This window comes from Protopterus annectens, chromosome 17.part0 (genome assembly GCF_019279795.1).
Source record: "Protopterus annectens isolate FY-2018-M chromosome 17.part0, PAN1.0, whole genome shotgun sequence".
Lineage (NCBI taxonomy): Eukaryota > Metazoa > Chordata > Ceratodontiformes > Protopteridae > Protopterus > Protopterus annectens.
This window is the reverse complement of record NC_056751.1, coordinates 415,867,542-415,894,583: the sequence shown is the minus strand read 5'-3', so window position 1 is coordinate 415,894,583 and position 27,042 is coordinate 415,867,542. Positions and strand designations below refer to the sequence as shown.

The window sequence follows — 27,042 nt, the reverse complement described above, 5'->3', positions numbered from 1 at the left end:
AGAATCTCAATTGAAGCATTCAATCATTCTAGCCATACTGTCTCCAAAGGGAGACTCAGGACTAGTGGACTCTTCATCAGAACCATAAGCCAAAAGCGAAGGCATCTGGGAAAAGTATAACTCGGGGAAGTATATTACGTTATCGAACTTTTAAAAGTTTGAACATCATATGGTTGAAGCCATATGATCGAACTTTTAAAAGTTTGAAAAGCTGAAAAAAAAAAAGAAAGAAAAAAGAAAGAAAAAACCTACCTGACCATTTTAAGCAGGGGGCAATTCCCCCTGCACCCCCCACACACCCCGCTCATTAAATATACCAACTCTGAGATCTTACTACAGTTCGTTTGTGTCTTTTGGCTTTTCCCAGTTAGGGGTCGCCACAGCGGAACTCCGGTCCGCTAATGATTGGCAGTAGATTTTTGCGTGCTGGCTTGCCGGGCCTAACGCACAACCTTCAACGAAGAACGCCCATTCACACATGTCGCCACACAGAAGACGCTCTGAGAATCGAACGGGCAATGTCTAACTGTGAGATGACAATGCTACCGCAGCACCAACGCCGCAGTCTAAGAGATCTTACTACTGTGAGGAAAGGGAAATCTTCCCATTCCGCACTGCACTGAGACCTCCGTTGAAACATTAGAACTTGTAAAAGTTCGAACATATGGTGACGACCATATGAAGTTTGAACTTTTAAAAGTTCGATAACATAATATACACCATAACTAGGACCTAATTCAGACTCAACCTTTATCTGAGGAAATCTGGTTCCCTCGGTCATCTGGAAGGAGTTGAAGTCCAAGGGGAAGTAGGCACTGAAACCGCTTCAGGAGTTTTCAGGGTCAAGGCAGAAAACAAGCCCTGAGTTAACTCTTGCCATTCCCCTTGAGAATGTTTTGGATGGTCTGAAACACACTTCATCTTTTGTTTTTTCTTGGAAGGGACGTAAGCCCTAACAAAACACCGGGGCTTCCAAACCTTGGAGAGATTAAGTAAGAGTACCTGGAACCTCCTCCATGTCCAATATCTCTGGAATTGCCCTAGGACCCACCGAGATAATCAACTGTGGTTTCCCCCTCAACATCCACAGCAGATGCCTGCAGAGCCCCAGAGGGCTTGCGAAAAGACAGTTTCATGCCAGCCTCCAACAGGGTCGCAGCACAGGAATCCAGTGTAAATTCCAAACAGCCTAAACAGCTATTACCCCATCTAGAGGGACATTCGGTGGAGGCTGGACAGCTAAAGTATACGGGTGAGACTTACTGGCCTTTTTCTTACCTATCAGGAGTATCTCGGGTTTAATAGATTCTGTCACGCTACCCTGGGATAACTGTTTAAACCATTGGTTTTCAAGATATATGGTCAGGTAGAACAAATGGTTTCTGAGTGTCTTAGGCATAAACTACTTAAAAGATACTACAAGAAGCATGGTTGTGGGAAGCACCCAAACAAAAGAGATACTGTTCGTGACCATCCTTATGGGGAGTCTGCCTCCCTCACTGACGTTTTCCCTTCTTGGATGACAGGTAAACAAAATAAAATGCAAGACCATAGGAAACAAAAAAGTAACCCCAATGGGAAACTTGTCTGATGCCTTGGTATTCAGCACAGCAACCAGGAATTCAGACTGACGAACAATAACAGTGTTAGGACTGGAGGCAAAGAAGCTGTGCAACTGCGTCCATATGTCACTTTAATGCCCTACATCCTATGCTGGGAGCATGTGTGTGATGATAATAAAACTTTAGTATGGTGGTCGAAAGTCAGGCTGTCCTAGGCGGGGGATCCCTACAATAAAGAATACTGCAACAGTGATATACAGGATACAGATTAGTTGTGCAAAATATTACCATAACAATAGATGTCTTTCACTTCTCTGTTACAGTATTCTTAACATGAGGGAGTTGCCTGCCTCTATGACCTGAAGATGGCCAGTATACAAAAAGACTATTAGGGGTGTGTGGTATGTCGGCCATAAAAGTGACGTACGCATGCACCGTCCTCAAAACTGAGTGCCCCAGGAGGAACGCCTGTCAAAGAGAAGTATGTAGGTTAAGTATATCCAAGGAAGAATACTGTCAGGGGAGGGAGAGGGATGGAATACTGCAACAGAGAAGTGAAGTGTTGACACTAAGGGAAGAACACAGACAAGGGGGCACCTAGCAATGGAAAAAAAGTATAAATGTAGATGCTCGAGTGTATTCACTATTGCAGTCATTATATTTGGGTAATCTGCTGGCAGGTTGCCCTCAGTCGGCCTGAATAATAAAGTCTTGGGTCCTGCGTCGGCTGCTGTCTCCTCTTCCATGACGTCAGGTCATCAGGGGTATAAAACATGCAGCAGACGCCATTTTATTCAGTTTTTCTTGCCCCAGATGGGAACAAATTATATATATATATATATATATATATATATATATATATATATATATATATATATATATATATATATCTATATATAATGTATATATAATGTATATATAACAGAAATATATATGCATGTACTTTTAGCAACATAAACTTTACCTTCATCTAAAAGCAAATACACCACAAAGGCTTTAGAATACAGTGAAGGAAAGAGTAGTTATAGAAAAGGGGGATGGCGGGTGGGTAACCCGGACTGCAACAGTGAACACACTCGAACATCTACACTTATGGTAAGTGTACACAACTGTTATATGTTCTTCGTGTTTCACTGTTGCAGTCATTACATTTGGGTAGAATCCCAAAACTATGGATGGGAGGATGGAACTAAATAGCATTAGGAGCGGCTATAAGGCCCTGCAGAAAGTACAGTTCTGTACCTACCATAAATGTAGATGTTCGAGTGTTCACCCTGCTGCAGTCATCACACTTGGGTTATCCTGCCGTCAGGCGGTCCCGCAGTCGGCCCGAATTCCAAAGTCTTTGTCCGGCGTCGGTTGCTGTCGCTTCTTCCCTGACGTCAGTGCGCCAGGGGTATACAAGAGGCATCCAACGCCATTTTCTTCAGTTTTTCCAGTTTTTCTTGCCTCAGATGTCAGGTGCCCCCAAAAGGAAGGCAAAATATGTATATATAGCAAATACACCACAGAGATAGTATAGGATAAAGTGGTAGAGATAAGTTCAGCTAGTTCAGAGGGGATGGACGGAGGGTAACCTGGACTGCAGCAGGGTGAACACTCAAACATCTACATTTATGGTAGGTACAAAATTGTACTACATCTACATTTATGGTAGGTACAAAACTGTACTATGTTCATCGTGTTACCCTGCTGCAGTCATCACACTTGGGTTGAATACCAAAGCTAAGGAGGGGAGGTGGAGTCAAACAGGGTTAGAAGAAGCTAGTAGGCCCTGCAAAACTGCAGTGGCAAAACCAGCTCTAGTCTTAAGAGTAAAGAGGTAAGTGATGGTGTTTGGTGAAGGTGTGCACTGAACTCCAAGTAGCAGCTTCCAGAATATCCTTGGTTGGCACTCCCCTGATAAAGGCTGCTGATGTAGCTGTAGCCCTGGTAGACTGGGACCTAATGTTAGCAGGTACTGGTTTCCCATGATGTGTGTAGCAGAAACGTATGCAATGTCCTATCCATTTAGAAATGGTCTGTTTTGAGATAGCTTTTCCTTGTGATCCTGTAACATAGGCTACAAAGAGCTGGTCAGTTTTTCTGAAAGCCTTAGTTTTATCCAAGTAGTAACATAATTGTCTGTGAATGTCCAAAGAGTGCAGGAGTCTTTCTCCTTTGTTCTGGGGATTTGGGAAGAAGGTGGGCAAGTGAATGGTTTGGTTTAGGGCCACACTGGATACCACCTTTGGCATAAAGGAAGGATTAGTTCGTAGAGAAACTCTGTCTTGATGGAAAATGAGGAAAGGTTCCACTACCATTAGTGCCTGCTGAGACTCTTCTAGCTGAGGTTATTGCTAGTAGTAGGGCAGTTTTCCATGAAAGAAATTTTAAATCAGTTGAGAAAGCTGGTTCAAAGGGCGGCAGTGTAAGCTTTTCCAGGACAAAGTTGAGATCCCAAGTATGTGCTGGAGCTCTCCTTAGCGGTCTTAAGTTCTTAGCCCCTCTGCGGTACCGTCTTAGGAGTGGATGTGAAAATAAAGGAGGGTCCGTGCTGTAATGAGCTGAAATTGCTGAGGCGTGGATCTTAATAAATGAAAAGGAAAGTCCTTTGTGTAACATCTCAGTTAAATATTGTAGAATCTGAGGAATGTTCGGCTCCAGGGGATTTAGGCCTTTAGCCTGGTTCCAGGCGCAAAATCTTTTCCATTTGTCTGAATAGGTTTTCCTGGTGCTGGGCCTCCTGGCCTCCAGAATGACATCCATAACAGCTTTGGATAAAGATGTTGGCTGGTTGTTTGGGTAATTTTCCATGCAGCCAGGTTTAAAGTCTTGAGCTGGCTGTGTAGAATCAGATTGTCTCGCTGGGTGAGCAGGTGAGGAATTTGTGGCAAAATCCATGGTGGGCCCTGGGCCATGTTCCTTAAAATTGGATACCAATGTTGGCGTGGCCAGTCTGGTGCAACGAGAATCATTTGTGACCTCTCTAATCTGACTTTCAGCAGTACCTTTGCTAGAAGAGGCAGTGGAGGGAAGGCATATACTGTTAATGTTTTCCAACTGAATGAGAGGGAGTCCACTTTCCAAGCTAGTGGATGGAAGGTCCTTGTGCAAAATTTTTGAAGTTGGTGGTTGTGGGGGCTTGCAAACAGATCTATGTCTGGGCGTCCCCATTTTTGAGCTATCATTGCAAATACTTGTGGATCTAGTTTCCATTCGTGTGGATCCATGATGTTTCTGCTTAGGTCGTCTGCCAATGTGTTTTTCTTTCCTGGCAGGAATTGTGCTTGTAATTGAACCTGGTAAGACAGTGCAGTGTTCCACAAGGTCATTGCTTGCCTGCATAGAGGGTAGAAATGTGTGCCCCCTTGCTTGTTTATGTACCACATAACTGTGGTGTTGTCTGTCCTTATTAGTAGTAGTCCTGGGTGTAGAAGGTCCTTGAAAGCTGTTAGGGCATTTTGTACAGCTAGCATCTCTTTTTGATTGATATGTAGATGCCTTTGATCTGCAGACCATTTGCCCTGAATACACTGTCCTGCCATGTGTGCTCCCCAGGCATAGTCCGATGCATCTGTTGTCATAGTTTGCCTGGCTGTGGGTAAGGTGAAAGGCTGACCCTTGTTGAGGTGACATGCCTGTGCCCACTATAGAAACTCCTGTTGAAGGCAGGGAATGAGTGGAATCATTGTTTCCAAGCTGTGGCTGTGCTGAGTCCATACACTTTTTAGGTACCACTGTAATTTCCTCATATGCAGTTTTGCAAATGGTATTAGTAGTATGTAAGATGCCATGAATCCCAAGGCCTGCAGAATTTTTCTTGTAGGGAGTTGGGGTCTTTGTTGCCATTATTTTGAAATATTGAAACAGCTGACGTTGTTTGTATGGCATGAGATAAGCCATGTGGGCCGTTGTATTCAAGCTGGCACCCAGGAATATTATGTTTTGTGAGGGCACTAGTTTTGATTTCTTTTCGTTTACTGTGTACCCTAGGCAACTTAGAAGGTGTTTGACAAATACCAGATGCTGTAAAAGAACGTCCTTGCTTTCTGCTTGAATAAGACAGTCGTCCAGGTATGGGTATATTTGAATTCCTCTTTGTCTGCAGTATGCAATTACTGGTGCCAGGCATTTTGTGAAGACCCTGGGCGCAGTAGATAAGCCAAAGGGCAGTGCAGAGAATTGATGATGCATTGAACCTGCAATGAAGCGGAGGTATCTTCGGCAATTTTGTCTGATAGGGACATGCAGGTATGTCTCCTTGTGGTCCAAAGTGACTAGCCAAGCATTCTTGCCCAGCATGGGAAGAAGCTGCTGTAATGTTAGCATCTTGAATTTTGGTACTTGCAGACAGATGTTCAGAAATGAAAGATCCAGAATGGGTCTCCATGCTTTGTCCTTTCTTGGAACTAGGAAGAGTCTTGAGTAAAATCCTTGTCCTTGCTCCTGTGTAGGTACCTGTTGAATGGCTCTCATGTTCATGAGAGCTGTAATTTGTTTTTGTGCCTCTGCCCATTGATTTGCTGGCAGGTTTGGCATTCATTTGATCCTTGGTAAGGTATGAAAGTGGAATCTGTATCCTTGAGAGACAATGTTTAGAACCCATTTGTCTTTTGTGATGATGTGCCAGTTGTCTGCAAAAAATGCTAGTTTTCTTCCCAAGGGTGTTGCCAGGAGAGATTTGCTTGGTAGTTTGAGGATAGAGTCATTGTGTCTGCCTTCTGCTAGCTTGGGGCCTGTCTTCTCCTCCTTTCTGGGTAGCAGAACCCCATCGGCGAGGTTTGTAAGGGCCCTGTGACTGACCCCTGCCCCTTGCGCATCTGTATTTGCCCCTCTGTGATCTGTCTGAAGCTGGAAAGGACCAATTTTTTGTTGGCCAATTCCTGCTGAAGAGAGGGGGTTGTACCTGCAAGAAATCCTTGACCGTTTGCATAGATTTAGCCTTATCCTCCATTTTCTTTAAGACCTCTTCTGCTTTGATACCAAATAAAACATCCTGTTGTAAAGGTGCATCTAATAATTATGCTTTAACATGGTCAGGGAGGGTTTGCTCTTTTAACCAAGCATGTCTACGAATGACAGAGCCAGTAACAGCTGCTCTACAGGAAGCTTCTAGTGAATCAAATCCGCATTGTAAAGTATGCTTGCCCACCTGTTCAGCTGCATGCAACAGATCCTGCATTTCCTTGAATTCAGGCTGTTCTGAATGTGTGCTCATTTTTTGTTTTAACTGAGACATCAGGAATTGTTGATATTTCAACATGTGAAACTGGCAATTTAATGCTCTCATAGCCAGAGTTGCAGAGGTGTGTATTTTCTTTCCCCATCTATCTAGGGCTCTGGAATCTCTTTCAGAGGGCACAGGATTTTTAGCCATAGAAGCTTTTGCTCCCTTAGGACCTTGGGATATGGTTTCTGGGTCAGCTACAGGGCTTTTATAAAGGAATTTGTGTGAGCCAGGTACTCTGTAGTATCTGTCTGGTTTGGCTGGAGCAGGAGGTAGAGAGTCCGGATTTAAACTAGACTCCAAGTAGACATCATCCACAATATTTAAAACAGGAGGGATAGCAAGAGGTCTGTGCTGGGGTAATAAAAGGAACTTTCGGAGCCTTTTCTTAGAATCTGAGTAATCCTGGCTTTCCCAGTGGAAATGTTGGGAAAGTGTAATCCTGTTCCTCAGAAGAATCTGAGGAGAGAGAAATCAGGTCAGAGGATGCGTAATCCTCCTCTTGTCTTGGTTTTTATCAGGAGGGGGATGGGAGCCCCTGATAAGGGTAATTAAATCTTCAGCCATCTTAAGCATCTGTTTCTTAGGCATGGGGCCTTGACCTGTAGACTGAACAGTTTTCTTAGGTTTTAAAGGAGTTGTAAGCTTAGCATAAGATTTAATGGTGAGTGCAGTCGATCTGAAGACACCTTCTGAAGACACCTTCTGCAACCGAAGGTGTTTCCTCTGCATCGGTGACTAATTCTGCTCCGGTGTCGGTAAATGGCTGCGTCGGCCTAGTAGACTCCGCTTGGGAGTCAGCAGCTGTCTGGGGTTTCAGCTCGTCAGGGGCTGTGTAGGCGCCTCACTGAAAACCGGAGAACCGGCGACAGGCCCAGCTGAGGCCTCGGGGTCTGGCTTATCCCTAGGCTGCCTGTCCTTATCCTTGCGTTTTTTATGAATTGCGGTCGTCGGCTGCTCCGACGGCATGATATAATTAAATTTCCTACCAAAGTAATGCTGTGCGAAGTCAAAATGGCATTTGATAGTGCGTTTATTAAACCTAGTGCAAAACCGATAACCTGTGACGTCGTGGTCTGGACCTAGGCAAGGAATACAATAGGAATGGAAGTCCTTATGAGGTATTTGCTTCCCACAAGAAATGCAATTGTTAACTTTTTCTGACATCGGACTGAGGCAAGAAAATGTTCCCCAACGGGGTACTTAGCTTTATTGAAGACTTCGGACTAAAATTCAAATCGAAAATCTCAGGTGTCGGCCGACCGGCACTTGCGAACTGCTTCTGCTTCGGGCACAGCGCGGCAAGAAAGACTGAAGAAAATGGAGTTGGATGCCTCTTATATATCCCTGGCGCATTGACGTCAGGGAAGAAGCGACAGCAACCGACGCCGGACCAAGACTTTGGAATTCAGGCCGGCTTCGGGACTGCCTGACGGCAGGATAACCCAAGTGTGATGACTGCAGCAGGGTAACACGATGAACATCAGCAGTGGCAAAGCCTGCCCTGGATTTGGAGAAGAGAGGCAAATGATAATGCTTTGTGATGGTATGAACATAGCTCCAAGTTGCAGCTTCTAGAATGTCTTTGGTTGGAACTCCTCTGAGAAAAGTTGCTGCGGTAGAGGCAGCCCTGGTGGAATGTGACCTGATCCCCTTGGGCACAGGTTTACCATGGTGCAAGCAGCAGAAACGAATGCAGTGGCTTATCCACTTAAAAATAGTCTGCTTTGATATAGCCTTCCCCTCTGATCCTACAGCAAATGCCACCAGTAGTTGTTCAGATTTTCTTAGAGATTTGGTCCTGTTTAAGTAGAATCTTAGTTGTCTGTGTACGTCCAATGAATGCAGAATACGCTCCCCCTTGTTCTGCAGATTTGGGTAAAAAGTTGGCAGGTGAATCTTTTGGTTAAGAGCCACAGTGGACACCACCTTAGGCATAAAAGAAGGATTGGTCCTGAGGGACACCCTGTCTGGGTAAAATGTAATAAAAGGCTCCACAGCCATGAGGGCCTGTAGTTCTGAAACCCTTCTTGCTGAAGTGATTGCCGGGAGGAAAGCTGTTTTCCAATATAAAAATTTTATATCCGCAGTATCTGCTGGTTCAAAAGAAGGCAGGGTGAGTTTTCCAGCACAAAACGGAGGTCCCATGCAGGAGTTGGTGATATTCTGGGAGGCCTTAAATTTTTGGCCCCTCTAAGATGCTGTTTAAGCAGAGGATGAGAAAAGAGGGGAGGCTCCGTGTTGTAATGAGCCGAGATGGCAGAGGCATGGATTTTTATTGAAGAAAAAGACAGGCCCTTGTCAAGCATCTCAGTCAAATATTGTAAAATCTGAGGGATATTGGGCTTTGCTGTGTCCATCCCTTGTGCTTGGTTCCAAGCACAGAATCTCTTCCATTTACCAGCATAAGATTTTCTGATACTAGGCCTTCTGGCTTCCAAAATGACATCCATCACAGATTTACTGAGAGGTGTTATTTGAATAACTAAATGATCAGCCATGCTGCAAGGTTCAGAGTTTGGAGCGGAGTGTGCATTATTAGATTTTTCTGCTGAGACAGTAGATGAGGTATTTGAGGCAAGTACCAAGGAGGGAGTTGAGACATATTCCTTAGAATTGGGTACCAGTGCTGGCGAGGCCAGTCCTAAGCAATTAGGGTCATTTTTGTTTTTTCCTGTATGACCTTTAGTAAGACCTTGGAGAGAAGAGGCAGAGGGGGAAAGGCATAGACTAATAGGTTTGTCCAACTGAAGGATAGGGCATCCACTTTCCATGCTTGTCTGTGATAGATCCTTGTGCAGAATTTGTCCAGTTGATAATTTTAGGGAAAGGCAAATAGATCTATGTCTGGGCTCCCCCATTTCTGTGTTAACATGCTGAAGATTTGTGGATCCAATTTCCACTCGTGCGGGTCCATAAGGTTTCTGCTTAGGTCATCTGCCAGAGTATTTTGATTTCCTGGCAGGAATTGAGCTTGAAGATGTATTTGGTAAGTCAAAGCTATGTTCCACAATGCCACGGCTAGTCTGCAAAGGGGGTAGGAATGTGTACCCCCCTGCTTGTTTATGTACCACATAACCGTGGTGTTGTCTGTCTTTATCAGTAGTTGTCCTGGATGAAGTAAGTCCTTGAAGGCTGTCAGTGCATTCTGAACAGCTAGCATCTCTTTCTGGTTGATATGCAGATGCATTTATTTTGGGCTCCATTTGCCCTGAATGCATCTCCCTTCCAGGTGGGCCCCCCAAGCATAGTCTGATGAGTCTGTAGTTAGGGTTTGGGTGGCAGGGGGTAGAGTGAATGACAGTCCCTTGTTTTGGTGACATGTCTCTGCCCACCAAAGAAACTCCTGTTGTAGGCAGGGAATGAGAGGAACCATTGTTTCCAGACTGTGACAGTGTTGACTTCATAAACTTTTTAGATACTACTGAAGTTTCCTCATATGCAGTCTCACATATGGAATTAGTAGAATGCAGAATGCCACGAACCCCAAAGCCTGCAGAATTTGTCTTGCAGATAACTGGGTTTTTGGTGCCATTTGTTTGAAGTATGCTGTCAGTTGCCTTTGTTTGTCTGGCGTAAGGTAAGCCATCTGGGCAGTTGTATTCAAGCTTGCTGCCAGGAAAGTAATTATTTGAGAGGGTATCAGTTGGAATTTCTTTTCATTTATTGTGAACCCTAGGCATGTTAGAAACCTTTTTAGAAATGCCAGATGTTGAAGAACATTGTCCTTGCCCTCTGCTTGAATGAGACAGTCGTCCAGATAAGGATAAATTTGTATGCTTCTTTGCCTGCAGAATGCAATTACTGGTGCCAGGCACTTTGTAAAGACCCTGGACGCAGTAGATAAGCCAAAGGGCTGTGCAGAGAATTGGTAATGCAAAACGCCTGCCTTGAAGCAGAGGTATCTTCTGCACAATTCCCTTATTGGGATATGCAGGTATGCCTCTTTTAAGCCTAGAGTCACTAACCAAGCGTTCTTGCCCAGCATAGGCAGTAGCTGTTGTAAAGTCAGCATTTTGAATTTTGGAATGTCCAGGAACGTGTTCAAAATCGTTAAGTCCAGTGTTGGACACCAGGCGCAGTCTTTTCTGGGTACCAGGAAAAGTCTTGAATAAAAACCTTGTCCTTTTTCCTTTTCTGGTACTGGCTGAATAGCCCCCATGTCCATGAGGGACATAACTTGTTTCTGAGCCTCTGCCCATTGATTTTGTGGCAGATCTGGCCAACTGTTTGGAATTGGCAAAGTATGGCAATTAAATCTGTACCCCTGGGATACTATGTTTAATACCCACTTGTCCTGGGTAATTAACTGCCAATTTTGAGCATGAAGTGCTAATTTTCCCCCCAAGGAGGTTGTCAAAAGATAAGGGCTTGGTGAAGGTAGAGGGAAGTCACTGAGACTGCTTACTGTAGGGTTGTGCTTTTCCTCCAGATTTGGAGGTGGAGGCACCCCATTGTTTTGACCTGTAAGAACCCTGCGATTGGTATCTAGAGACTTTTGAGCGCCTGGATTTGCCTTGAGAGGCTCTGTTGGACACAGGAAAGGACCAATTTTTAGTAGGCCAGTGCCTACTGACCCTTGGTGGCTGCACTTGTAAGAAATCTTTTACAGTTTGCATAGATTTAGCTTTGTCTCCCATTTTCTTTAAAACCTCTTCTGCCTTATTACCAGACAGAGTATCCTGATGCAAGGGGGTATCCAACAGTTTAGCTTTAAAATGATCAGGAAAATTTTGCTCCTTGAGCCAGACATGCCTTCTAATCACAGATCCAGTAACTGCGGCCCTGCAAGAGGCCTCCAAGGTATCAAAACCACATTGCAAAGTATGCTTTCCAACCTGTTCTGCTGCATGCAATAATTCATGTAATTCTTTATTTTCCACACAATCAGAAATCAACATAATTTTCTATTTCAATAAGCCCATAACATGCTGTTGATATTTAAGCATATAAAACTGGCAGTTTAAGGCCCTAATTGCCAATGTTGCAGACGTATAACCCTTCTTTCCCCATCTATCCAGCGTCCTGGAATCTCTATCAGAGGGGGTAGGAGTTTTGGCTGTAAAGGCCATTACACCTTTGGGACCCTGTGAGTTAGTCTCAGGATCAGCAGCAAGAGTATTGAATAGAAATTTGTGGGAGTCAGGAACCCTGTAATATCTGTCTGGCTTACTAGGAGCCTGAGGCAGGGAATCAGGAGCCATGCTTGATTCCGAAAACACATCATTAACAATGTCTATTACAGGAGGTATTGCCAAAAGCCTATGCTGAGGAAGGAGGAGGAAATCAATAAGCCTCTTTTTTGATTCAGAGAAATCCTGACTCTCCCAGTGAAAATGCTCCCTTAAATTATGCAAGGTTTCTCCAAAAGAATAATCCTCAGGAGGAGATGCAGATGGGATGGATTCTTCTGCATCAGAATCTTCATAGGGTGGAATAGAAAATTCCTGATCAGAAGAGGAATCAGAAGAAATGGAAACCTGATCTGAAGATTCATAATCAGTGCCTTGCCTAGGCCTCTTAGCAGGGGGGGGGGGGTTGGGAACCCCTGAACAAGGTAATTAAGTCCTCAGCCATTTTGATCATCTGTTTTTTAGGCATAGGGCCCTGAGCACGTGGCTCATGCGTTGGTTTTTTAGACACAGAAGATGTTTCTGATCTTGTTTTTGAGGCTGGCGTCAGTTTTATATAAAAATGTTGAGGCTTGAAAACACCCTCACAAGCCGGTGCCTGCTCAGCGGCTCTGGACCCATCCGAGGGAGAGACATCCGCGGGTACAATACTCTGAAAATCGGACTCCGCATGGGTCTCGGTAGAGGTCTGCGACTCAAAAGTAGTGGGTATCAGGGGCTGCGAAACTGCCTCACTGAGTACCGGCGAACTGGCGACTAGCATAGGAGAAGTTTCGTCGGTTTTGGACCTCGACGGTATGTCTCTGTCTTTTTCTTTGCATTTTTTGTGAACTCCAGTAGTCTGATTGCTAACCGATGACATTTCAGGGTAATTAAATCTGGATCCAAAATATTTAGAAGCAAAAATATACAGACGCTTAATAGTGCGTTGGTTAAATCTAGCACAAAACCGACAGCAAGGCATTTTATGATCAGGGCCTAGACAAGGAATACAGTACAAATGAAAATCCTTATGAGGTATTTGCTTCCCACAAGTAATGCAATTATTAACTTTTACTGACATTGGTAAGAAACAAGAAAAAAAGTTTCCCCAATGGGGTACTTAGCTTTAGTTGATGACTTTGGTTCTGAAACTCGAATGCAAAAATTTCATGTGCCGGTCGAATGGCACTTGCGAACTACTTCAGCTTCGGGCACCGCGTGGCAAGAAAGATTGAATAAAATGGCATTGGTTGCATGTTTTATACCTCTGACGACCTGGAAGAGGAAACAGCAACCGACGCAAGACTTTGTTATTCAGGCCGACTGATGGCAACCTGCCAGCAGATTACCCAAATGTAATGACTGCAACAGTGAAACATGAAGAACATCCTGCACGTAGGCTGGCAGCAGCATTTCTCAGAAATTTTCAATGGTAGTCTCCGACAGGCAAGGCCAACACCCACTAGATATCAAAAACAAATGCTTAAGCAAACAAAGAGCTGTCTTCATGCACCCAAATGGCACAGACAGACTCACATGAGTATCTTCAGCTCTTGTCAATGAATTGAGCAAAACAGAGTCAGAAGCCTGGGCAGAAGACTTGCTGATCCAGACTGTAACCATCAGCACTGTGACAGGAAAATCAAAAAGATCTGTAAAAGTAGACCAAGCATGATCCTGTTCACAACGCTAACAAGGATGATGTGATGTACACATTATGGAATGCACTCTCAAGAAAATGGCCAGAGGTTAGCTATCAGAAGACAACAGCTGCAAGTTCAATCCCTCACTAGTCAAATGGGAACTCATAACTTGTGACAAACACACCACCACTTTAAGGCTGGACTTTACAGGAGGTTTTGATCAGTGTCTGGCTTCAGATTCCCTTACCTTCTCATACTGGTTAGGCACTAACCCAGGACCATGACTGGAACCCTCTTTCCAGTCCCTATGCTGGGTACCTTCCAAAGTTGTATCCACTACAGACGGTCGGGGTGTAGTGTTGCCACTTGTGACAATCTTTTCATGCTGTGCTGGTTTCCTAGGCAAAAGAGGCACTACCACTGCAGGACATATGATCAGTAATCTGGAGACAACAGCACATAAAAGGTTTGGCATTCTAGGCATTGAAAGTAAGAACTCCCCACAACTGACTGCAATAATCTCAATTTAAATTGCACTGTGGCAAAAAAGAACTGGGTAGCATGGGGACAGGGCATGTTATCTAGCCTGGTACATAATTAAGATGTGCTTTAGCAACAAACGCATATCATATTGGACATGGAAATGAGAGAAAAATCAAATTATGTGCTGAGCTACAGCTATCATAAAATAAAATCTCAATACTTAACTGACTGCAGAAGGTCTCCTATAGTCTATATTCTCAGTACAAGCAATTTATTAAGAGTTCAATTTCATCCCAAACTAAATATTTCTCTCTCTTGTTAAAAATACTAGGAACAGGAGCATATGTCACAGTGTTTTCTCCTATTAATAAATGGTTGTCCTTTGACAAACCCTGACATGATCCTTAGATCAGTGACAAAGTATAACACCTCTTGAAGCCCAATACACTGAACCGATCAGATAGATGTACAAGCAACCAAATGAATTTAAACATACAAACCTGGAATAGTTACAAATGAACTCCAGACAATAACCCCAAAACAAATTATAAGTAACAAATACACTGCATTGAACTAGTAAGCAAAAAAGAAATGAAAAATCATTTAGGGATGCTATGAACTAACATTAGAACAAAGTCTAATAAAAAGTGTTAGCAAATCTTCTGACTTTTAAGCAGACCAGGCTCAGCAGCAGACATAACCTTTGAGAAAGCACTTCTCTTCTCTCAGCCTACAGTTTCAAACTGGTAAACAATGACTTAAATAATAGTTACCTTCACAATGTCCCTTTAAAACTAAAATAGGGCTCCTGGTCACATTAAAAGTTAGTTATTTTCAAATAAAAATTATAATGGACTTACATCTCCAATTATCTGTACAAGGTTTTCTGTCGTGCAGCCAGAGTAAGTAGTACTTTCTACAGCTGGAAGAAGATAGGGAGGGGAATTGCATATCAGTACACAAACCTTGTGGGTCTGACCTCTGCAAAAAAATAAGAAAAAAAATGACCAAACTCAATTTGCAACAAAACTATAAAATCTGGAAACAGAAAAACTTAACTTTTGTCAGAAATGCAGACTTCAAATCATGATCAATCACATAAAGACAATGACGATTACTCCTATATAAACTATAAGGTTAGCAAAATGTGCCTTGTGTATAAGCTCAGATAATCAATACCTCCCCTAATAAGCTTATGAAGTGTAATTCGTAAAACAAATTTTTACAAACCACTTTCGCCTCTGCACAAAAAGATAACTTTCTGAGAAAATATACTTCAAATTTTTCAAAGTATAAACCAATACCAACAGCAATACCTCTGGTCTTGTGAAGTTGTTAACATAATATAACAATGAGTACCATTTTTTGATGTATTCAATTACAGAAAGCTGAAATAAATTATGTCATGTATATCTTTTATCAATCATTCAACCTAGCCTTATCATTCTGGCACAGAGAGCACCGCTTTGGAACCTGTGGAGCAACTGTGTCAGAGAGAACTATGGCAACCTTAGAGCAAATGTGAGAAACATCTGGCCAGAACGTGATGTAGGCAGAAACAATACTCATCAAGTAACCTTGACCACAGAGAGGTTTACTCCTATAACTCCTACTGAAACAAAGCACTGTCAATCATTAACAGGTTACAAGTGGACTCTAAATCAGACAATTTCCTTCACCACTTCATCGCCTATACAGTGGCATCTAGTTCTTTGCAAAAAAAAGACTTCCTAAGACGCAATGAAAAGTGGCTAGAATGCAATCTATACCTATTGCAACAGACTGAAAAATCTTTCACATTATGTACTAGTACAACTGTATAATTTTTCAATAAAAAGGACTTTGTACAAGCAATAAGTACAGTACAGTCTTGGGACACATTTTACAAAGAAAGAACAATGGCTAGACAAAAACAGGAAAGCAAAGAGAAAAACAAAAAGATGAATTACGCCAGCATGAAAAGTAAAACGGACATAGAAAACTGCCTCTACAATTTGAAGTTGGGTCCAAGATGCAAGCCTTCGTTCAGATATGGAACAAAAGCCAACATGTTAAATGACACATTTTTGTTAATGGCAAGTTTTTTAAACCTATGAAGTATTCAAACCTTCAGGTCACCCAGTGGCACAGTGTGTTACAGTACTTCTTTGTAGTGCTTCCTACACGTGACCCAGTGGCATAATGTGTTACAGTGCTTCTTGAAGTGCTTCCTACATGTAACCCCAGTGGCATAATGTGTTACAGTGCTTCTTGTAGTGCTTCCTACATGTGACCCAGTGGCATAGTGTGTTAGTGTTTCTTTGCAGTGCTTCCTACATGTGACACAGTGGCATAGTGTGTTACAGTGCTTCTTGTAGTGCTTCCTACATGTGACCCAGTGGCATAGTGTGCTACAGTGCTTCTTTGTAGTGCTTCCTAGAGAAGCGCACAGTACAGATTCCATCAAGATCATAAACTGAGATACACCACTCCCCACATGAATAAAACACGTCTCATCTCAAAGTGGTTTCCTGCCACTAATCACACACACACACACACACACTCTACATATACACAACACATACACATGTAATCGTATACACAGTGTATGCATGCAAGTAGTATGTCAGATTTGTAAAGAATTTTCTACAGATTTTGCCGCCATCAATCCCACACCACATAGCCTTGTATGATCCAAAAATAATGGGTATCTTAACATTTTAATGAGTATGTACAAGCAGGGTAGAACGGCATCTGTTTACATTTTACTTCTTCAGCACATCATCATTATTTAAACAATTACACAGACATGACATCTTTTTTCTTTGTTTTCTATGGGAGTACTGGATGAGGTAATAAAGTGCCTCATCTGTACAAGTTTAGAATTAACTAATAGAGAGGCAGTAATTTCCTCAAACTCCTCAAATCATTCATTCATGCAATTATTTATCTTGGTTTCTGCTTGTTTGCAGGGACAGTCAGAATGATCCATACAAGGTTCTTTATCTTTACAATGCATACATTCCATGCCCTGGTTTTACAATAACATTTGCAATCTGAATATCCACCCTTCTAGCCCATTCATTAAACCCAAAAGAACAGAAAATCTTTACCATTTTTTTCTTTAAATATCACTATCTTCATTTTCAGCCACTCCCTGGACCATACACATGCATGACTTATTCTTAACATTAAGAGACATGATTTGAAAAGTTATGTAACATTTCCTGTTTTACCCTTTTTAGTTTCAAACTAACTTTTGATTATAAGCAACCTCTTCCCAAATGAATTTGCTTCTCAACTTCTGCAGAAGCAGTACTGCCAAGCTCATTTTTATAATTAATTTATATCCCAGGAAAAGTACAATACAACTGTGTACATAATTTATTATAATATCAAATGTTTCAGTAAATCACAGCTGCAATATAGTCACTACTGAGGCCACAGCAGCAAAAGGCCCAACATCCAGACAAACTTCCACAGCTCAGCACCCAATACAGTCACCTGGCATGAAGGACATCTACACTTCAGGACATCAGGCTAAGGAGGAAGATAGGCAACTGAAAGCTTAGTTAAGAGAAATACAGGATTTCTTCTCGGGCTGACTCTGTCCTAATGGAATACTAAGAAAGGTTTTGTACACAAGACAGCCTATAGTTCTGACACTCTCCTGACAACATTTTTTATGATAAATGGACTTAAGTCCCAGAGGGGAGTTATTCTCTTTCTGATTGGTTTCAAATACAAGACTCCCTTGAGGACTGAAGTGTTTAACCAGTTGCAGGCACGTCGAAGTTGGGTCCATAAGTAGTAAGGCTAAGATAACTAAAAGGCATACCATCATAAAGGCCTAGGCTAGGCCTGAATGTCAAACTGTTCACATAAATATCATAGAATCAAGAATGCCAACATCATATTCTTTTTACAGCACCAGAGAGAAAACCTCTTCCACTGGGGTAAGTAGAATTTCCTTATGGCAGGCTTCATATTGTCCTTAAATATGGTTAACATGTCAACAAACTGGTGTCTAAAGGGTTAAATGAATGAGGCTGAGAGCTGCAGCGTCTCCAGGCTGGAGCATATCAGCGTCCTTCTGCTCTGGGATAGGAGGTCCATTTGCCGAGGCAGCATATATGGTTTTGCTCCATATATAGTCATTAAGAGGGACAGTCAGTGCTATATGTATTCTATTATGAACATCCTTGGCTCTCTCCTCCCTTATTTTCTCTGTATATCACTGGGGAGAGAGCAAGGAAAATGGAGGGATTGCATAAACAGAGAACTGTCCATATGACACAAAATGCACTCAATACTCAAGTCTTCTCTGATGCAACAGAAAAGACTCTTTTCAGCTACCTGCTGCTCAGAGGCAAACTGGTCTATCTCTGAGACTCTCCCCCTGTGCAACAACTGAAGGAAAACATCCCTATGCAGTATCCTGTTGTGAGGATCCACAGTTGACCTGAATAGCTAGTTCACCAATAAGGTCAACTGTGATGAGATTATATCTTTAGGGTTCATCTCTGGCTATACGGCTAACTCTCAAGCAGTCATGGCCACCTGCACAAGGAGTACAAAGGGACCCCTCATGTTTGCTGATGTATCACATTACAGAATTGTCTGTGGTTATTCTTGGGACCATTTTTTCCTAAACGGGTCTGAAAGTCTTGAAAACTAATTATAGCCATAGTCTACAGTATATTTGAGTGTTTCTCCTTGCATTGCATGCCCTTGAAGATTAAAGTTTCCTGACTGCACCCCCCAAAAGGTTGAAAGCATCTCTGGTTAAGGCCTAAATGTGGTTCCTGGATAAACAGCACCCTATTTCTGTCTAACGTAGCTAGACCAGCAGTCTAGCTCTTTGGAAATGCATGGTATCACAAGAATAATCTCTTTCAGAAACTCAGTGTTGCCCTCAACTGGACCTCAGGTGCCACTGCAACTTTCTTATTTGCATCCTTGCCAAAACGGCTATAATTATAGTGCAGGCCATATAACTTAATACCTTCAGTCATTCCCTGTCTGAGACACTGATCTCCTGTGCTGTTCTTTGAAGTATTACGCCAGATGCTCCATTTTCTCCTGGTAAAAAAAGCCTCTCTAAACGTAGGTGTCAAGACGTGTTTCAAGGATTTCTACTCACTGGAGGGAATAATGCTGACCTGGGAATGTTGACTGAAAATCCAATGTTTTGGAAGCAGACCACAGTGAACTGCACATAGCCTTCTCCACCTTCCTCTTCTAATACAGTCGTCTGATAAGGCAACTGTCTAGACAGAGATACATCTGAATGCCTTTCAGCCTTCAGTATTCAATTAATGTGGACAAATAAAACTCTGAGTGCAACAGTTAACCCAAAGGGCAGAGAATCAAACTGATAGTGGGATTTATCCTCCAACTCAAACTTAAAGAGACACCTGCTGTCTCTTAGATAGGTATGTGAAAGTAGGCATCCTTTTTATCTAAGGTAATCATCAAGCCTTGAGAAGAGTGACAGATGGCTTGCACTATCAACACTTTGAATTTTAGTGTTCTGAGGTAGGCGGTGAGTTTTCAGCAGACCAGAATGGGCTTCAACGGGCCCTCCTTTCTGGGTACTACAAACAGTCTTGGTCCTTTTCTCAGTACAGTCTATATTACTTCAAGCAGCAGGATTGCGGACCTAATGCACTTGCTCTTTTGGCACAAGTGCAATGCCTGACATCTTGGGATCCTTACAAGATGAAGGTTGTAATCCTGACAGATTAACTGCAACATGCATTGTCGTTTTTCCTGAGGTATGCTAACAGTTTCCAAGTACCAAGTTTCTTCTATCCTTGGAGTGAGAGGTATGAACAAAGGCTGGGATGAGAGGGGAGAAGATCCAGGTCGTCATGGCTGCTCTCTCGGGGGGGGGGGGGGGCAAAGCCTTGGGACTCCCGTGCTTCCCCTTCAGGTCTTTGTTACCTTTTGCTTGCTTGTTTGCATTTGCCTTATCTGCAGCAGTGGCTAGGTTTTGCAGACAGTCTTACCCCTTTCCTCTATTTCCTTAAAGATGTCAGCAGTGGAGCTCCTAAATCCTTGTCCAAGTGAGCAATAAGTACTTGCACTTTGATATCCTCTGGTAGGAGCTGTAACCTCACCCAGGCATGCCTTCCTATCATACACTTAAACAGCTGCAATACTGGATGTTGCGTCCAAAATCTAAATCACCCTTAAGAGTGTTTTGCTACCTGACTAACAGTCCGGGTGACATCTAGTAATTATGCCTTCAGGTAACAAGTGGACCCCCACCCCAATCTTATTTGTTCCAGGAAAGCAAACTGAAACATAGTCATGTCTGTCTGAAAACTGATGAGCCTGAAGGCTAGCATGGCAGCTGTGCATACTTTTATTTTTTTCAAATTAGACTACCACTCTGTATTCCCCGTCATTTGAGAAGAGTACTACGAACAGGTACAAGCTTGGACCCATTATCTGGATCTATGAAAACTACTTGAGTCTGTCACAAGGAGAGGCTGAATGGGTGTCTGCTTGCTTACAGGCAGCTAAGAAGGCAGCCTCTAGAGCTTACAAAACTGAAGAAACCACCATCGGTGGGCTATCCAAACCCAATCATTCAGAATACCATTTCTTAACATCTGATGCCTCTCTTGCTTCCCAAGTGAACTCCTCTTTCATTCTACAAAGTGCCTCTAAAAGAGATTTCTTTGTAGGATGAAACAAAAAACATGGTGTCCTCTGTATCTGTGTCATACCCTCACTCTCCAAAAAGTTCTCCTTTTCCCCCTCCTACAAGGGATTTCAGATACAGAGGTATGGCTTGCACCTGTCTGCAGACTTTGCAATGCCTGACAGGAGATAAACTAGTAGGGAACACCTTGAATTAGATGGAAGGGGATGAGGACCATCAAAAGTTCAAATTCATTTAGGAGTTTTCAGATAAAACATCAGTAATATAACTGAAACATCCATAACATATGACATAATGATTAAAATATTAATAATTTACATCCAACCCACACCACTGAAAGCTATACTGAAAAAAGCAGTCAAGTGCTCATCTAATGCTGGCCGATGACGAGCACTGTCACAGCCACTGTGGTAGCAAGTTCCACAGGTAGGCTTGATACAAAGCCAGCCAGCAGCCCTTCGGAGACCGACAGCAAATCCCATGTAGGGCAACAAGGTACAAGATCCTTCAGTCAACGTGGATAGAAGCTGTGAGTGAATACTAACACTAGGATTTTTACAGATAATTCTGTAATGAACAGGAAGCCAATGAAAGCTAAACAGAACAGGCATAATAAGCAGGTAATAAAATGTAACTATAAGTAGCCTAGCTGCAAAGTTCTGCACGATCTGTAAATGACCATGCTCAGTATTAGGTAAAGGGCATTACAGTAATCCAATCCAGAAGAGACAAAGGTGTGAAGAGAGACAGAGAGATCATCTTGAGATATCAAGTGCTTTATCCTGGACATGTTCTGCAAATGGAAATAGAAATACTTCACTACAACCAATACCTTGTCTCAAAGTGTTAGCAATGAATCAAGAACAAACACCAAGATTCTGCAGTTCGTTAAATTCATGTTAATTTCCACAGTGCATAATATAATTGGACAGTGGTAAAACAGAGAAATATCTCTAGATTGCCTGTACTACCATGTCCTCAATCTTGATGCTGCCCAGTTTTAACCAATTTGCAGGCAGCCATGAATTTAATGCTTCTAGATTATCGTTGAGGAAACAAGCGCCCACTGTAACATCTTGTGGAAAGGGCAAACAGATCTGAGTGCCATCATCACAGATATGGTATGCCTAACCTTTTTCCCTTAAAAAGTCTTAAAAGGCTGGGTGTCAAAGCAACTGCAGTGAAGGTGTCTCATGTTTCATCTTCTGAGTTGGCTTAGACAGGGATTCTGTCTTGAAGGCCGGGATCTGAGGAAAAGGAATCCCAGACCTCCATACCATGACCTGAAAAATCTTCATATATCCTCATTCACAAAGGCAGTGGGTACACTGCCCTCACAAAGTGGAATATAGCTATGAACAGTCCACAGTGGGGTGCCTGCTCTGAAAGCTACATCATGCTCCCTAGTTTGGGGGGGTGCCTCTATTTCTTGGCAATGACAGCCTCCAAAAGGGCTACACCACAAACCTCAGAAATCTGAGATACCTCATTAGAAACAAAATGTTCAAACCAAAGGGCTTCATCAGAGGCCCGTGAAGTTTAAGGTGTGCAGTACAAGAGTTGCTGAGATACCTCATCAGGCCAACATTTCCAAAATGAGATGCAAGTCAGATGCCAAAATTAAATGAATAAAAGTCCCATCTGCTTTTTATGTAATATATTTTTTCTTCAGGGGGAATTGCTGGAGTCCAATAATGAAAAGCACAGTTGTGTAAGAACTTGCCAATAACAGCTGTCCAACTTAGATCACTGTTGCACTATTTCTAACATATGAGATATACTGCCAAGAAGTTACTTTTCATCCGGCAAGCATATCAAAGCTTGGGTGCCTTCCTCTTGAGCCATACATCTGACATATTGCTCAAGTGTGAGAGTTCCATGTACTACACAAGTGAAGTAAAATCCTAAGGACTTTCTTGAACCAGAAGATAGAAAAAAAAAATAAAAAGGCACAGAAAGGTGAAGAAAGACGTGACAACCATTAGAGGAGGGACTGTAGTGGATAGACTTCAGCCAGTAGAAAAAAGGAAATACAAGAAAACAGGACTGGAGAGAGGGTGCCAATACTGCAACAGTAATCTAAACTGGACGTTTACTGTTATGGTAAAGTTTTACATAAATATACTATGATGTCATTGATCAGCTGCAGTACTATGTACAAACATGTAGGAAAACTCACAAAGCTATTTAGAATATCTGGGAGGAGGTCTGGGGAGTGGAACTGAAGTGTAGCATTCCTTGGAGAATAGATCTACCAAACCACATTCTAGCTTTGTAAAGCTGTGAATGGAAGATAAAATGGCCTGCTTTCAGGATGGATCTGGACCCAGTCCCTTGAAAAAAGCTCAAAAAGAAGCAACACCCCTAAAGCAGGGTGACCTTAGTTTTGGTATGGGAAGGATTTCCCATGAAAGGAGTAAAAAAAAGAATCAACTGAAGAAATCCACTTACAGACTCGTGGGGGGGGGGGGGGGGGCTTTTTGCACTGGAAAGAATAACAGATCAGACTTTGATATTCTTAGTTTTGTTTAATACAATCTGAGTTGTTTATGAACATCTAGGGTATGCAAAGTTCTTCCCCTTTATTTTGCGGGCTGGGGAAGAAAGTAGGCTAATGGACTGGTTTAGAGACATTTCATTACCAACCATAGATAAGAAAGAAGGATTAGCCCTAAGAGATACCATGTATTTGTGGAAGATGAGAAAAGGAGCAGAAGCCAAAAAGGCTTGTAATTCAGACACCCTTTTATCTGAAGTATGGACAACTAACAAGACAGTCTTCCAAGTACAGAATTTTAGTGAGTAAGAAAAAGCTGGCTGAAAAAGATAACAAATTTTTCAAGGCCATAATTCATGCCACGAGGAGGAAAAGATTTTCTTGGTGGTATGATACGTAGGATAGTTTTTGGAAAGTGTTTGACCTCAAAATTTGCAGATAAAAGGTAGATCCTACAGGAAACTGGTGAATATGGCTGATAGTTGAGCTTTAATAGAAGATTATGCCAGACCTGAATTAAGTAACTCATATAAATAAGACAGGATAGTAGGCATACCCATACAATAAGGGTCATATTTTTTATTTTAACACCAAATTAAAAAAAATGGAATAGACACATACTAGGCAAGTGATCACATGGACCATAAGATGACTTACCATACGCACCTTTAAGCAGACAAATGTAAAAGATCTTGCCACTCTTTTCAAGCACTTAATACTACAAACTGAAAAGGGCAGAACATAATAACCCTAGTGTAAATTTGTGTCTAATCAATCCAGTCACCAAGAATAGCCTTAAAGATGGTCAAAGTAGAACTTTTTTTTTACCTGCAGTGGTAACTTACTCCAGAGGCTAGGAATCCATAGAGTTAAGAAACTGTCCCACCAGCAAGTCTTGTTTATTTGCTGATGTAGACTTAGGTCTTTATTAGGAATGTTTGTATATCCACTAGTTTTATGACGAAAAAGGTCAAATAGGACTGGATCTTTCATGGCTCAAAAATTGAGATGTGTCACCTCTCAGCAATCTGTAAGGCTACAGAGTATACTCCATCACTGTAGGTGAAGGATGCAAAGCCTTTAATTCTTCTTGATTAAAAATTTATGGGGCTTTTCCAGTTCTGCAGTATGCTTGGATTTGTACACAACAAAAGAGGATTGTTTTCAATGATTTGTCTCGTAAGGGAAGAGTACAGTGATACGAATACTTCTTTGATCCTGAAGATACTCCCTTGGAAATTAACTGGGCCAGATAGAAGGATATGCGGACTATCATGCAAACACGATGATCAAATGAGACAGTTGTCTGCATACGTACCTAGGTCTCTTATGACCATAGATGTCTGAAAAGGAGTACCATTTATAACATATGAGGTGGTTGCAACTTTTCTGCCAAATGCCAATATGCTGCATTATTTTTCATTCAGTCCAAGACAGTTTTCGATAGACAATGTATGCACATATTCCATCCACTGTTGCAGCTGTTTTATACATGTTTATAGTGGATGAACGGATAACATTGCCCAGTATGAAGTCATCAGCAAGCTTGGTCAGCTACACTTCTGAGATACAAAAAAAAGAAGTTATGTACTCACCATAATGTTCCATGTGTATTGCCCATCTTCACCGTCATTCTTACTAGGTTAAGTTGGGTTTGGATCTGATCCTCGGATCCATCTCGGCCTTTATTTTCAAGCTCGAGGCCCTCTGCCAGCTCGTGGCTAAATCCCTATCCCAGCATGCACCAGAACCATCCACAGATCTTTTTTGCCCTAATTATAAAGTTATGTGTACTCCATGGAAAGAATCAGAGGCTGGTGAAGAAGGACAGAGGTCGAGGTAATCCAATTTATATAGACCCAAACTTCTAGGAGTAAAGAAGGGAAGAGGGAAGGAGCGTGGGATGCAAGAATGAAGAGACGAAGATGGACAACACACATGGAATGTTATGGTGAGTAAATAACTTCTTTATGTGATGTTGTCCTATCTCACCTTTGTTCTTACTAGGTTGGGATAGCGTCCCTAGCACACTGAATCCTGGGTGGCTCACGGAAGAATATTCCTCAGAACTATGGATCCAAAAGAGGCTCTATTCCATCAACTTTGTAATGAGTGCTAGTATGTGGTTTAGCCCATGTTGCTGCAGCATAAATGGTGTCAATTAGTAGCTTAGCCAGAAAGGCTGAAGAAGCTGAAATGGCTCTTGTAGAATGGGCCTAAGTTTTAATTTTGAGACTTCTAAATAAAAGTTATACAGTCTGTTAGCCATTTAGAAAGTGTAACTATAGAGACAGATTGAATCTGAAAAGGAAACACATAACTGATCAGCTTTTCAGAATTCTGTAGTTCTATGTAGGTAAAAACTTAACTCTCTATGTACATCCAGATGATGTAACATGTACTCTGCCTTGTTTTCATAACTTGGGAATAAAAATTTAAACCAAAGTATAGAATTACCAGTTGTCTCTGACACTACCTTAGGTAAAAAAGAGGGGTTTGCTCACAAAGACACCCTGTCTCTATAGAAAGGCAAATATGGGGGCTTTATGGACAATGCTTGCAATTCTGACACACTTCTAGCAGAGGTGATTGCTATCAAGAAAATGGTTTTCCAAGTCAACAATTTTAATTCGCAAGATGATGCTGGTTAAAAGGGAGGGAAAACTATGCAGAATAGAATGAAAATTAGGTCCGATGCCAATGGAGGGTCTCTGATAGGCAGTCTTAAAAACATAGTACCCTTTAAGAAAGGCTTTACATAGTTTATGAGACATTACAATGGAGCCAGAGTCTCCCAAATGAAAGTTCGAGACTGCTGCTAGCTGAACCTTAATAGTAGCTGCAGCTGCACCATCATTGAAAAGTTTTGCTAGGAAGTCCAGAATGAAAGTAATAGGAGCAGAAGAAGCATCAACATGGTTATTGGTAGCTCATAGGCAGAATCTTTTCCATTTGCTTTTATAAATCTTACTCGCTGAAGTCTTATGAGAAGAGATTAGAATGTGTTTAACTAGAGAGGAGAGATTTGGAAATCTGGCTATAGTTGGAATTGAAGCAGCCATGCTGTCAGCTCAAGGGTCTGAAGGAATGGGTGGAGAGTTCCTGACACACTAGTCAGAGGGTCTGGAATTGGGTCCAGAATCCAAGGCTCCTCCCAAAGATAAGACCACAGGAAAGGGAACCAGAATTTGTGAGGCCAATATGGAGCGATAAGCATCAAGTCCCTTCCCAAACAACTGGCTTTCTGAAGGACTTTGGGAATTAATGGAAAGGGATGAAAGGCATAGAGGAGGCCCAGAGGCCAACTGTGAACAAGTGCATCCCTTAGTGACTCCCCCGGAGGGGGGATAAGGGCAAGGTAGCTGCTGCATTTGGCATTCATAGATGTCGCAGCAGGGCTGGCACCATTCTCAGAATTTTTTTTCCACTACTTCCTGTTTCAGAGACCACTCATGAGGCATCAGAATTGCTCTGTTGAGTCTGTCCCGCTATCATGTTTGATTTCTCTGGGATAAGCGTTGCTATCAGAAAATGGGAGGAGGTTGCCCATTGCCATACTCTCAGGGCCTCTCGTCAAAGGGTTAAGAACTGGTTCCTCCTTGTTTGTTTACATACCATACAACTGACATGTTGTCTGTCTGGACTGCAATGGTTCCCAGGTGAAGACAGTCCTGGAGTGCTTGCAATGCTAAAAGCACCGCTCTCATCTCCAGGACACTGATGTGCAAGTAGGCCTCGTGATCCTGCCAGGTGCCTTGGATTGCCTTTCCCAGATAATGTCCCCCCACTCTATCTGAGAGGCGTCCATATTCACCATGGCCACTGGTTGGGGGGGGGGGACGACAAACAGTTGACCTAGAGTCACTTGAGAGGAGTGTAGCC

At 42.4% G+C, this 27,042-nt stretch overlaps 1 protein-coding gene across 2 annotated transcripts in view; it reads right to left on the bottom strand.

Annotated features, from left to right (window-relative positions):
- Positions 1 to 27,042, bottom strand: part of MED25 (mediator complex subunit 25) — a 1,733,520-nt gene that overhangs the window by 1,392,098 nt on the left and 314,380 nt on the right. For both annotated transcript variants that reach the window (XM_044059360.1, XM_044059361.1), the window contains exon 6: positions 14,872 to 14,992. In XM_044059360.1, coding sequence (XP_043915295.1) covers positions 14,872 to 14,992 — 121 coding nt within the window. The remainder of the gene's footprint in view (positions 1 to 14,871; positions 14,993 to 27,042) is intronic.